The sequence below is a fragment of the Oryza brachyantha genome, chromosome 7 (assembly GCF_000231095.2).
Source record: "Oryza brachyantha chromosome 7, ObraRS2, whole genome shotgun sequence".
Classification (NCBI taxonomy): Eukaryota; Viridiplantae; Streptophyta; class Magnoliopsida; order Poales; family Poaceae; genus Oryza; species Oryza brachyantha.
This window is the reverse complement of record NC_023169.2, coordinates 18,674,540-18,688,716: the sequence shown is the minus strand read 5'-3', so window position 1 is coordinate 18,688,716 and position 14,177 is coordinate 18,674,540. Positions and strand designations below refer to the sequence as shown.

Sequence of the window (14,177 nt, the reverse complement as noted above, 5' to 3'; positions counted from 1 at the left end):
ATTTTTTAACCTTCAATTTGATATTACTATAATAAATTTTTATTTATAAATTATTTTTTATTCAGTTTCCATCGTTAATCCAAAAAATGACCACCCATGGTACACAGCCTTTGCGGCCAGAGTATCGGCCGAATTGCTCACGAGACAAGCCTTCACGGAGAAGCCAGCCGGCCCAGCAGCCCACGATGGCATGCAATCACATGCTTCAGCAAAGGCAGAGAGAACCGCAATACCATTTACCAGATCCCGCACATGAGCCTCAAAACCAAGCGAGCCACACGACACGCACGCGCAGCGCAGCGCACACACGGAAACGCCACCACCGCCCACTGCTCCACTCCACGCAGCCGCAGCAGCTGCAGCTCGCGCAAATGGCGATGCCGCCCAAGCCCGGCGATCACCCGTCGCCGGGGCGGAGCCCCGGCCTCAACCTCGCCTGCCCGCTCCCGCCCATCCCGGGCGGCGGGGCCCCGCCGCGGGTGGGAGGAGGAGCAGCCGCGCCGCCGCCGCCGCCTCCGCACCACCGCCGCGCCAGATCTGAGGTGGCCTTCCGCTTCCCCGACGACCTGGGCCTCGGCGCCGGCGCGGACGCCGCGGGCTTCGACGAGATCGGCTCCGAGGACGACCTCTTCTCCACCTTCATGGACATGGAGAAGATCGCCGGCGCCGACCGCGACCGCGCCGCCGAGACGTCCTCGCCGCCCCGCCCCACCAAGCACCGCCACAGCGCCTCGTTCGACGGGTTCGCCTTCGGGGCCGGCGCGGGCGGCGGCGTTGGAGGGCCTGGGAAGCAGCAGGATGGCGGTGGAGGGGGAGGTCTCTTCTCCGAGGTGATGGAGGCTAAGAAGGCCATGTCCTCCGAGCAGCTGGCCGAGCTCGCCGCCATCGATCCCAAGCGCGCCAAAAGGTGACCACCCTCCGGATTCTCATGCTATCTAGGACTCTTGATTTTGCTGGTTGGTAGGATTACTGGTAGCTCTTGCTTTTGCTGACCAACCGACGGAATGCGTTTTTTTAAGACGTACTTGAATCAGTATGACTTTAATGCCATCTAGATATATAGCATCATCTCCCTTAGATTTTGCAAGCAGAGAAAGGTGGTAGACAAATGCTAACTGAAAGCATTTCATAGTCTATTTGAGGCAAAATATTTGGTGCTAGTGGTCTGGAATCTCTATGGATAGTGAAAGGCAGCTTGTACGGTAGGAGTGGAGCAACCTGACCAACTGAATTGGATGTCCTGAAGGCCTCACCTTCCTCGCTTACGCAGGCTTCTTTTTGAGACGTAAGCACCCATACAAGTGGTTGAAACGCCAATTTCTTGTTTAGCAAGTTGCTTTCATGGCCCGAAAAGGCGATCCATGTTGTTTTGTTCCAAATAAGTAAGGGCTTGGAGCAAACGACATATGCGCATTATGTGCAATAAATTTTGATTTTACTATGCAACACTTAATAGCTATAAATCTAACTATCTCTTTTATCAATTTTTTGTGCTACGACGAAGTTATACAATATCTAACTGCGTATATTCATTATATAGGGTTTTAACTCGTGCCAGTTAGTAAGACATTTCCTCATTTGGCCTCACACCCTCTTTCAACATTATTTTATCAAAAACATGCTTCTATACCTGATGAAGCTACATATAATAATTTTACTTATTCAACAATAGCGCTGCTGCAGTGCCAACACGTTCTGTTTGGTGATTTCTTAGACCAAAAGGCTGCTTCACTTTGTTTAGTCTTTAGATAAGCTGTGAACACAAGGTGGTTGAGCCAATTTCGGGAAGCACTTTGCTTTATATTTCTTAAGCATGCACTCTTGTGATATTCTTTTCCCCTTTTCGCAAGGCCATCTTTGTTTCATGACCTAAGGGCCATAATGTTCAGTGAACTTAGCATTGTCCACCTTCTTAATTAAGTTCTTCTATTTCAAAATAACTGAACTATTTTTTTCTATTAGAGAATCATCATGTAGTCTGTTTAATACATAGGTTCATGATGTACTTCATTTGTGCAACCGGTATGATGTGAGCAAACTTTTGTGCAAAGCTGTATGATTCATGTATTAATAGTTATTATATTTCAAAGATAGCTCTCCTCAAATTAATTAACCATTTGAACTCTATGATGATAGCTAAATCATTTTTTTTCGAGTGTGTTGTATTAGCTTTCCACAGTTCATGAGTAAATGTAAAATTTCTGAGCTTGGTTTGGTGCAGAATTCTAGCGAACAGACAGTCTGCAGCTCGATCAAAGGAAAGGAAGGCTCGGTATATAACAGAGTTAGAGCGAAAGGTTCAAACTCTTCAGACCGAGGCTACTACTCTGTCAGCACAACTGACACTATTTCAGGTACCTTATATCCATTTGTTTGTTTGCAGTGCTACTATCATGCATAGTTCATGTGTTCCCAGTGCAAAAACAATAATGTGCATACTAAATGTTCTTTGAACCCTACTGATCTGACAGCTGTGCCCTTTACTAGTAATTATGCTTAGCCAAACTTGACAAATAAGTGAATCATCAGGCAGTATAATATTTTATTTGAACTGATGCACATGCCATGATAACTATAACACATGATAGGATTATATGATCAGCTTTGTGCTCATGTTGACTAGAGCACATGTTGTGGGAGGTTGAATTCTCTGAAGCCGAATTTAGTCTATATGTTTGGTGAACGAGTTCTTGAGCTGAATAGTGACACCTAAGAATAAAAATCTGTGTTCTCTGTTGACCAGGATCGTTAGGTCCTTGTAACACTGTATTTTCACTCAGTTGACTTGTGATCATGCCCATATTTTTGTATTAAAAGTTGTGAATATCCTTTTAAGGTGTTTTGCGCTTTTTTTTTTTCTGGGCAGAGAGACACAACTGGACTTTCTGCAGAAAACGCTGAGCTCAAGATTAGATTGCAAGCCATGGAGCAACAAGCTCAGCTGCGTGATGGTGAGCACTTCCACCCTACATCTCAACTCTTGATTTTCATTATTTCCAATAACGTTCTGTGGAAAGGTAGCTCATTGCTGTAGGCTAACTGAATATTTTAGAAGATATAGTATTAAAATTTGCTATTTCTTGTATGTAAGAAAGATTGTGTTACTTCTGTTTTCTTTATGCAAGTGTTATCATGTTATGTTTGATGATCTCAATGCTTTTCATTGTTTACTGTGGTTAACTAATCATTTGTGAGAACTCCAACACTTACTGAACTTCAATAGATATTTTTTCTGCATTACGTCACAACGAAAAGTAGCAAAAATCTGGCGCTGGTTAGTGCCATGCTATATTGCTGAACATAAACTTATACCGAAAGCTAGCATATCATTTCAGAGGCTATGGCTATGTCATGTAAGGGATATTAACATTTCTCAAGCTAACAGTATTGACATTTTGAACAACTTGTAAACATCTAAAACACTACATTGATTAGGATACGTCTCCTTTTTCCTGCTAATGAAAACACTATATTGTTTTGTAGCTCTCAATGATGCACTGAAGCAGGAAGTGGAGAGGCTTAAGATTGCCACGGGTGAGATGACAAAGTCAAATGAAGCATATAACACGGGAATGCAGCAGGTCCCCTACAACTCTTCCTTCTTCCAGCTATCTGAGCAGCACACAGTTCAGCACCATTCAGGAGTTCAGCAGCTGCAACACCAATTCCAACAACCTCACCCCAGTGTCCCTAGCCACCAGATGCTGTCCCACCCAAATTCCCTCTCCGATATGATGCAGCAAGACTCGCTTGGGCGGCTCCAAGGGCTGGACATTGGCAAAGGGCAAGTGGCTGTAAAATCTGAGGCAGAGGTAATTGTGAAGTCTGAGGGCAGTTCAATATCTGCAGGTGAAAGCAACAACACCTTCTAATTATAGACCTATATGTCGACAAAATGTTCAATCCGTTTAGTTTTCTTTGTTCATAGTCTGACATGCCTTCCCGAACTGCTTCCCTCGCCCCCTCTAGGCTTTTTTTTTCCCCAATCCAATTCTTTCTATTTTAGTTACATTGTTTGGTTGTTGATCATCGTGTGGCTGATCATGTAGAGACTTAGATATGCTCGTTTGGGGACATTGGGTTTATTTCTTGTGTGTTGTGTGTTGTTTGAGTTAGGGGGTGAGGGGCACTGAGTGGGTTTCTGGTGACCTTTATGTATTCCTTTTAGTCATGTTGTAGACTTGTTGTCTTCGAAAATATGTACATTTTGTTGTGTTACTATGCTAATTCTTAATGGGACGGTCATATAAAGTGTGAAACAGTATCAGCTGTTGAGAAAATGACGTGATATTTCAACTTTTCTTATCTTTGGAAATGGCTTATACACTTGAAAAAATCAAACATGGTTTAAAATTGTACTATAGCTTAAAAGTGTGCTATACACTTTTCAAAAAACAATATATGGTTTGAACATTAAATACATTATGGTTTAAAGGTGGCCTATGCACTTCTTGAACAAGCTGCGCGTGCAATGTACCCTTCCTGGTTCTTTAGTTGTGCATGGACCAAATTCTCTCTATAGAGGTCCATCGTGCAATGACAAGTTCAACTCAACTCGCTTGATGCATTTATTATTCTGGCCCATAAACGTCTACTCCCTCCGTACCAAAACAAATTAATCTTTTACTTTTTACTTATAATATTTAACTCTTCGTCTTATTAAAAAAATTACAATTAATATTTTTGTTTTTTATTAGAGGATAAATCATGAATAATACTTTAAGTCTGACTATTTTTTTAAAAAATTTTTAAAAAAAATTTAAATAAGACGGATGATCAAACGCTGGACACGGAAACCAAAGGATTGGTTTATTTTGGAACGGAGGGAGTGTTTCGCTTTGTCCAAATCAGGCCGGGCCAGGTGGCCTGCCCTCAATTTTCATGCAAATGCGCTAAGCCCACAATTTTTTTCGCACCTAGGTGCAATCACATTAGGATGGATGCATGTAACTTAAAATGGATATGAAAAATATTCATAAAATTTTACGAGTAGACTATGATCCTATAAGCTACTCCCTCTATTCCATAATACGAGGCACAATTATTGTTTTTCGCTATCACATAAAATAAGGCATACGTATAAACATGCATTAATTAGTACATATGTATCTTTTCTGTAAATTTGATTTATTTAAATTCTTCACTATCAAAACTGTGAGGACGTCCCAAAGCCTAGGTGGTGCAATGCTCCGAGACATGTCAGCGCGAAATATCTGGATGGATGGGGCTTCAAATTAAACCCAAATAATTATGGTAACCATCCAACCTCATCGCAGACCCCGACATGTCTTGAAGAGGGCACTACAAAGGCTCTAAACCATCGGATATGAAATAGAAGACATAACCATTGGAATAGCCACGCCAGTCATCTACGTCATACGCCCGTCAACCACTCGATGGTGGCAACCAAAAGCGTACCCCAGAGACTAGATCTCAACAAAGACATATTCCCCGGTTATCTCAACCATTTTAAACCCATCCTCATGTGGGACTAGTTGCCTGGGAATGCAACATAATCTCACATAACTCATCTCAAGCACGATATCCGAATCATAAGTGGTTCTAAGCATAAAGCATAATAGTCTTAATAAGTTCTAAGTAGTACTTGGCGACAAGCCATACATATTTGTTCATGCGGTAAGCGTGCTACCCAAAAACCCATAGGCAAACCGGCTAGGGTAAATCCCTAGTTAGAACCATCCTGGAAATCACAAGATGCATCAAACTCCTCATCCAAACAGTCATTACCTGTAGCAGGGTATGAGCCAAAAACAAGTAAAAGAAAGCAAGAAATCAGTACATTAATCAAATTAATGTACTGGCAAGTCGGTGACAACCCTAGCATGCTATATGTTGGCCATATTCAAGGATAAGCTGTGTATAGGTAAATTTTTGCATAAATGCCAATTTTTGTTCATAACATGTTCCGCAACGGAAATTTTATAACAATAGTATAGAGTAAGTAAAACTTGTAACGTAAATGAATAAATAACACACGTCTACCCCTCAGGGTAGATCATCACCACTTACCATCATATCATCACCATTCACCGAACTTTACCCGAGTTCACCAACAAAACATTCCAACCATTTTCCAAGTTCACTAGAGTTTATCAAAATCACAAACTATACTCATGACACTTCACCATGTCGCTCATGACCGTGAGCACGGCTAATCGATTAGTTTTAGACTCTGCAGAGTTTGTACAACTTTTAAGCCCACATTGAGTGTGACCTAGAGGTCATAACGAAACCGTTACATTGTTTATTGTCTAGCCTTGCACCAGCACGATGTGTGTTTTACCCACGCTACTAGCAAAGTAGCGCCACTAGGTAGCGGGCCCACGCTTTAACCTAGCGCCGTAAGGAACCCTACCCGGAATCCCTCACGAGACACGGCACCGTTGTATTGGACAGACTGCTCGCTCAAATCATCACATACCACATGTCATTAATCAATTTCAACAAATCACAAACCATAGGAAGTTCCGATAAGTTACCAAAACCCGGTAACCCATACTCTTCGGCCTACCAAGATGCAAGGCTAAACTCTAAACAACTTAATAGGTTAAGGCTAGCCCATACTTAGCACATGCGGTTTGTACTGTTTTTATTAGTTGGTGACATAGAGTGAGGTCCTTAATCGACCCGGGCGAACGCTCCCCCTATCGGTGCACATCTACCACCATATGTACATCACTCGCCGCCCAAGTATAAAAACAAATTTTCTCCATTTTCTGTTCACAATACTCACACATTTAAAATTTTGTCCAGCAGCATCAAAATAACCTTTTCACATATAACATTTATCAAAATGAGTAATTTGTAAGGCGGTAACCGAATATATAAGCATATAGCGGCAATATAAGCATAGCATAATCTCAAATAACACAATAATTGTATCCAAGAGAACCCTATGGTTACAACCAGCAAGGATTCAATATTTCAAGGTGGGTTATGCAGCAATTAGGTTATATCTACCATTCCCATATTTATATAATTTCTTTTACTAAAATTAATACTAGCTAACGTATGCATGTTTGCAATAGAATCATTTAGCCAATAAAACATAGGATCAAAGTGGTCAAAGGAGGGGCTGACTTGCCTTCGTCCGCAAACACCTGAACCTGGTCTTCAACAAACTCACCCTCTTCTTCTTCGACGTATTCTTCCTCTATTCAAAATACGCGTATACGATAAATACAAAAATGCATAAAAACCAAAAATGCATGAAAATGCATGAGACTTATGCAGTGAGTGTGTGCTGGTCTCAGGTGGCCTCTAGTGAAGGAATTTTTATTTTATCACTTCGTTTTACAGAGATATGCATTTAATAATTAAAAAGGTTTAAAAAGGGCTAAGTTTTATTAAGCAACATTTTTGTACATGAGTGAAGAAAATTACTTTTACAAAGTTACAGAGAATGATATTACAAAATTAACAGAAGTGGTTTCACAATTTTTAGAGCTATTTTCAATTTGTTATGGATTTAACAAGCTCTAGGAGACATTTAGGGAAAAACAAAAATAAAGGAAAAGTTTGTACAAAAAGTACCAAGTTTTATATTTTTCTAAAATAGTTCACAGTTCCACGGATGTAACAAAACTGGTTTCACAATTTTCAAAGTTAAAATGAATTTTCTACAAAATTTTGAAGTTCTGCTCATTCTCAGCTAAAAAAATAGAAATCAGTTTTCAAAATTTAATTTCAGCCGGGCCCACATGCCAGTGAATGGCGTTTTCTGAAGTGAGGGGCGTTTTGCAGAAAAGCCCTCGGAAGATAGAAAATCAACCCGCACTCCCTTGCTACAGTAACATGTGTCTAGGCAGTTTTTGGATAGGACCCTAGCTTTAGTCGAATTCTCCGAAGGAGGTCCCTGTCGGGCTCACAGGAGGGGCAGCCATGCCTAGCTCGATCTAGGGGTAGCCGGCGGCGAACCGAAGCTCGGATGGGGTCGTGATCAACAGAGAAAATGGAGAGGAGGTCAAGGCGAATCTAATGGTGGTCGTGGCGACGACGACGGTGGCCTGTGCAGCACCGACGACGACGGCGAGCGGCGGCCTTCGGTTGGGCGACGGTGCATATTGCTATTCTTGATTGATCCGGCTAGAATGAGGCATGAAATGAGTACCTAGAGGTTCCAGGGAGCTTACAACACGGCCGGCCGGGAGGAAAAGCGTCGACAATGGTGAGGGCAGCGGCGACGGTGTTGTGCTCGACGCGAAGGACGTCGGAGAGGCGGCGTTGCTCGGTGGTGTTTCGTCTGAGCACAAGGGTAAAATGGGTTCACTGAGGGATGCTAAGAAGGATGACGCGGATAGTTTCTCGTGAGACTCACCAGGGAGAGATTAATGGCGACGTGGGCTCGCCGGCGCCGACATGGGCGCTCGTGTTCCGGCCATCCCAAGGGGTTTCCTTCCCGGAGTTCGCTTGGAACGTGAAGAGGCGAGGTAGGAGAGCCTGCTGGCGCGAGGGCTGGTTTAAAGGTGGAGTTTGGACGTGGTGCCCGTGAGCTCGGTCCATGGCCTAAGCTCTGTCCCTGCGTTCTTGAGCTGTGCGACGATGGAACAGGGCGGCTGGGCGCGTCAGGACGTGTGCAGCGTGCCGTGGAAGAGTAGTGGAGGAGGAGATATGGTCTGGGCGCGGAGATTTGGTTGGAACGGCCTCGTCTACCTTGAATGGAGTGGTACCCGAGTGGTGATTGGGGAGAATGGCGCGAGGTGGACGATGGGTATGGAGACACGGTGTTTAGACCTACCAGCAGCGTCGGCTAACATCTTAGCTTCGTGGAGAAGGCCCGGCATGGCATGGTGGGAAGCTAGGGGTGTTGTTTTCTTCACTCCAAGGAAGACGCCCGCCAGGTGTTCGACGAAATGCTTACAAAGACTGAGAGAGGGAGAGAAGGTGGCTGGTGCTATGATGGGATTTCTTGGGCTTCCATTGGCCATGGGGGGCGGTGGAGGCTGTGAGGAGAGAGTGGGAGGCTGCCATGTGGGTCCTAGGGGTGTGGAGCCCACTTGTCATTGAAAGAAATTTAAAATCTGGCATGGAGGCTAAGTCAAGTAGAGTTGGCTGCAAAGGATTTCTGGAGGGTGAGAAGAAATGGTTAGATAGCGATCCAGCGTGTGCCACTCCTCTTGGTGTTAGAAGAAAGTTAGTAGAAGACTTTGGCTGAAACAAAACTTTTGGAAAGAGGTTTTTAAATAAATGTTTCGAAGAGAGCAAGTTTGAATCTACTAACAGTTTTTCAGGATTTTGGAGAGATTAAAATAGATCAAAGAGATAGCAAACCTTAAAGAAAAATTTTGAAAATTTGAGGGTTTATTTCTTACATATCAAGGTATTTTTCAGAATTTTTGTAAAATTTTTGGATGCATACAAGTACCATATTAATTGTTTTTGTGACTCTAGGTCTATTATTGCATGTGATGATGAGATGATTAAGATCCAAAAACAATTAAAATCACTTCCAAGATGCATTTAAGTTAAATTTAGTTCTCGGGTTTACAGGCTTGGGTATGTTACAAAAACGTCCGACCATATTACATGTATGCATGCATGCACCTAGTTAATTTAAGCAAGGTGGTGGTTATAACTCTTTCTTGGTCTTTGTGTTATGGGTAGTTACACCTTATATTATGGGATAAAGGACGCACATGCTCAATCTACACGTCAATCTACACGTCAAGAAACAAAATAACGAATTCTCTTTGTGTTGCGTAGTAACCATATGTTATCTAGTTTTATTCATTTTAGTTTCTCTGGCTGCAGATCAATTGTAGCCTTACATGTTCATTTATTTTTATGTCTGAGTTATGAAAATTGAGGTCTACTCGCTAACTGGCCGATAAAGTGCCTCGGGAAAGGCTTTGGAAAAGTCTCAATCTAGTAAGAGCTAAGGCAACAAGGGAGGGTTGAGTCGCCCTAATCCCTTTTCCTTGACGATAGATAGGCGTCGGGCTTATGGGTGTGTGTGAGGGTATATGCCCCATTGTGAGGAAAGACTACATGACAAAGGCTGCTTATGTAGGTTATTGTGTCCCCTACCGCGGCATTATTTGGGACAATAAGACTCTCTATCATTCAGGGGTAGGTGTGGAAATAGGGGAAAACATGCTCTATTTATCACATCAGTTTCATTCATCATGCCCTCATTACCACCTAGAGACATGTATAGCTGGATAGGACGCTTGTCTGCGCCGACCGTTGCCTTCTTGTCACCAACCATCTACAGGGACGAGGTGTGTCTATTAAATGGCTCCCCAAGAGACAAATGTAGCATTAATTAGGCTTTCGTAGTGTCACGTCCAAAAATTTACACCAATTTCTAAACAATAGCATGCATTAATCTCAGTCCAGGAATTAACCCAAGTACACACTATGACAAATTAATACACAGTTTCATGACTTAAAAACAAATAAAACCAATTATCTAATCTTCAACTTCAACTGGCGATGACGGTTCCACTCCACAGGCATTCTCGACAGCGGACTGAACCTCACTTCAACCTTGGGAACAACCTTCTTCTGACTTCTGACTTAGGCTCTGGCACTTGCTCTGGTGGAGAAAAATTAAACAAGGCTGAGTACAAACCACCGTACTCAACAAGTAACACCCAAGAGAGGAAATAATAAATGCAATAGGGTAATAAGGATAGGCTAAGGTTAAATTGCACAAAAGCGACAGTAATTTAGCAAAATAGTAAATAAAATAGACTGAATAAAAAGTAAAGTAACATTTAAAAATAATCATCCACTGTCCAACGTTACACCACGTTGCAACAGGCCCAAACCACTGTCGAACGTTACACCACGTAGCAAGAGGGTCAACCTTCTGCCCAACGTTAAACCACATTGCGACAGACCCAAACCACTGCTAATGTTACACCACATTGAGCAGGATCAAACTAGTTCCAAGATTAATCAAATTGTTAAGGGTTCAGCTAATCCCAGTGAATCTGTCAGCTCGCCCAATAACCGAATAGTTTTACTCTGCAGAGGTGTACAACTTTACCCACAAGACATGGCTCCAAAGCATGTTACCATGCCCCAACGTATCACCACGATATCTCGGTACGGAAACCATGATAAGACCTTTCACCTAACACTCCCTAGATAATCGCACCACACCTCAGGTTTCGCCCCTCCTTTATACCAAGTCAGACAACCCCTCTTGTGCCTAGGTGAATCCGGAAGCAGCATAGGACCATCGTTACACCATGATTCTCATCCATACTCTATCACGCCCACCCTTGCCTGGGTACGTCGAATAGGGACAAGCTAGACTACAAGTCTCACCGTTGTCCACTCTGACTTGGGGTTAGTACGTGTAAAACTTTCAAGGTTTCCTTGAGAACCGGTTCTTTATTGCTATGGGCACGACTCTCAAAACCATGCACCCACGACCCACCATTAGATTCAACAAAGCCAAACACTAAAGCTACTAAAATCTCGTGATTTAATTAGATCATTCATATTTGCTTTTGGTTCACTTCAACAACCCTAGTAAGTGCTAAAGCTACTAAAATCCAACATAATATTTCACAATTGTCATGATTAACAGCTATATCTTTTCTTCGTCATTCTTTTCACTCTATCTACTTCACAACCTATATTACACCAATACGAGGGTAGCAGACTGTTTCATTTCCCATCATCACGAAATCACCTACTCTATGTCCCTAAATATTCGACGCCGTTAACTTTTTAATTCATGTTTGAATATTCGTCTTATTTAAAAAATTTACATAATTATTAATTATTTTATATCATTTTATTTATTATTAAATACACTTTTATGCATATATATATATGGCTTTACATGTTTTAAAAAAATTGAATAAAACAAATGGTCAAACATGTGTTAAAAAGTTCACGGTGTTAAATATTTAGGAACGAAGGTAGTATATAACTATATCAATTGCTCACTCTAAGAAAACACATAAAATAATTGGAAAGATATGGCTATCGGTTAGGTGAACTATATTATCATGACGGTAGATCATATTAAGAATTTGTGGTCAATAAAAATATATAATTATAAACACCACGGCCCTTTAATTCGTTACTATCATGGACCCTCTATTTTTATAAATTAAATAATTTCCAAATTCAGAATTGATCAATATGAACCTATACCAATCTTGCACTCTCAAATTAGTATGTTTTTAATTTAATTTTAAAATAGTAATTATTTCATCCATTCCAAAATATAAGTATTTTTAAAATTTAAATTTTATACCAGAATATAACCATTTTTGCACTAATTACCATGATTTCAATAATTCTAATAATTTCAGACCCAATCAGTTGATTAGAAATAAAATCCAATCAATCCAAAATTTAAAGATTGGTCACTGGAGTGACTAAAAGAGAATTTTTTGACATCACCTTAGATATGCTAAATAACCTAGAAATATTTATATTTTGGAACGGATAGCAAGTTGTGATTGACGTGGACTCCACTTAATATTATAGACTAACATATTTATGAACATAACCAATGTATTTAATATATAATTATAATTTGAGTAAATTTCACAAAAAGCAACAAATAATTTATCCAAACTGTCACAAAACTATTCGTTTAAGTATGTATGTCACAAATACTACATACTATCTCTGCTCGAAATATAGATACCTTTAAAAATGTTAACTATTAATAACATAAAAATGAAAGAACGATCACATAAAAATAATGTTACTAAATTTATCATTATATAAACTATATAATATGCAACTCTTTTGTTGTTTTAAAATAAAATATTTTTTATAAATATTATTGGTCAAAATAACATCTCAAAGACCATATTAAGATCTAAAGGCAACTATATATTGGAATGGAGGTACTATTTAACACCAAATTTGTCACAACACTACATGTTTAAGCTCTGTATCACAAAACTACGTATTTCGTGATAAGTAATTGAAGAAGTAAATATTTTAGAGTTTAGATCCCATGACACTATTATTGTTTTCAAGTTATAAAATTTGTAGTTTTATGATAAATTGATGTTAAAACTGTAGTATTGTGAAAAGAGGCTTTAAATATGTAGTTTAATTTTGTGCTAAATTTCTATTTTTTAAATATACATCATTAAGTTTGTAGTTTTGTGATAGTTTGATCAAAGTATTTGTAATTTTGTGATTTACTCTTAAAATTTCAACACTATAATATATTATTAATAATAGCTCATCAATGTATAGGTTTGCATCTTAAAACTTCTCACTCATGTCAATCAGATCATATGGCATTTGGCACTATCTCATGGTCGATTCATTCCCATAACCCTCGCAATGTTATTACAAACTTATTGTATGCTTCGTGGCGTCACGATTAACTCTAGGAAAGCTCATCCTTGGATGGGATAGGTGCGGATAGAGAAATATGGAAATAAAAAGGCCTATACTATATTAATTGCGCACCAATATGCTAATAGGATAATCCAAACCTTTTACGTGATTACACGTGGTGTAGCCATGTTGTTTTGCACAAAAGTAGGGCAGATGTGGTAGTGCAAGCCACAACCTTATCTGGACATTTTGGTGCAGCTTCACATGGTGTTTTCGTGTCGTCTTACGCTTTATTATTAGGGCTGATGTGGCAGGTAAGGTATACGACAAACTTATCCGGACTTTTTGGAACCATTTACGTGCAGTCGTGCATGCATGGTGTTTATGCATGTTTGCCGTTGACGCGCAAATAGCAACGACGTGGCAAAGCATGTTGTAACCTTATCCATACTTTTAAACCGTTACATGTGGGACAACAATACCGTTTGCTGATGCATGCGGTAGGGCTGACGTGGCCGGGTGTGCTACAAACCTAGCTATTCTTTTTGTCCAGTTATTGCATGTGGTGCAACGGTTTAATTACTTAGTGGTACGAACCTTCTCACTTTCTCGTGTAGTAACCAAGCGAATGTTTCGAAAATGACATAATACAATATATATTCTACAAGTATTTCCATTAAACATAATTTAGTTTTCAAAATCAACTTAACAATAATTTTATATAATTAGACCAAAACTCGCAATATGCTTCTACACATTATTACGTACATCTTTCGAAATAAAATCCATTTCACATGAGTATCCATCCTCACATCCTCACAGATACCACCCAGCATCCTCGAATGAGCCCCAGTTTTGGTATCCATATCCACTCCAATAAAGAT

General features: G+C 40.5%; 1 protein-coding gene across 1 annotated transcript; it reads left to right on the top strand.

Annotated features, from left to right (window-relative positions):
- Window positions 1-284: 284 nt before the first annotated feature.
- On the top strand, window positions 285-4,281 carry LOC102709015 (transcription factor RF2b-like). Its single transcript, XM_006658904.3, has 4 exons — window positions 285-907; window positions 2,222-2,354; window positions 2,867-2,951; window positions 3,484-4,281. Exons 1-4 carry the CDS (start codon window positions 372-374, stop codon window positions 3,870-3,872), a joined length of 1,143 nt encoding a protein of 380 aa, XP_006658967.3. The 5' UTR covers window positions 285-371; the 3' UTR covers window positions 3,873-4,281.
- The last annotated feature ends 9,896 nt before the right edge of the window (window positions 4,282-14,177 follow it).

Excerpts from the sequence above, each read along its gene's own strand:
- LOC102709015 (XM_006658904.3), top strand. The coding sequence starts at position 372 with ATGGCGATGCCGCCCAAGCCCGGCGATCACCCGTCGCCGGGGCGGAGC. Across the intron at positions 908-2,221 it reads GATCCCAAGCGCGCCAAAAG|AATTCTAGCGAACAGACAGT; the intron begins GTGACCACCCTC and ends GGTTTGGTGCAG. Across the intron at positions 2,355-2,866 it reads CACAACTGACACTATTTCAG|AGAGACACAACTGGACTTTC; the intron begins GTACCTTATATC and ends TTTTCTGGGCAG.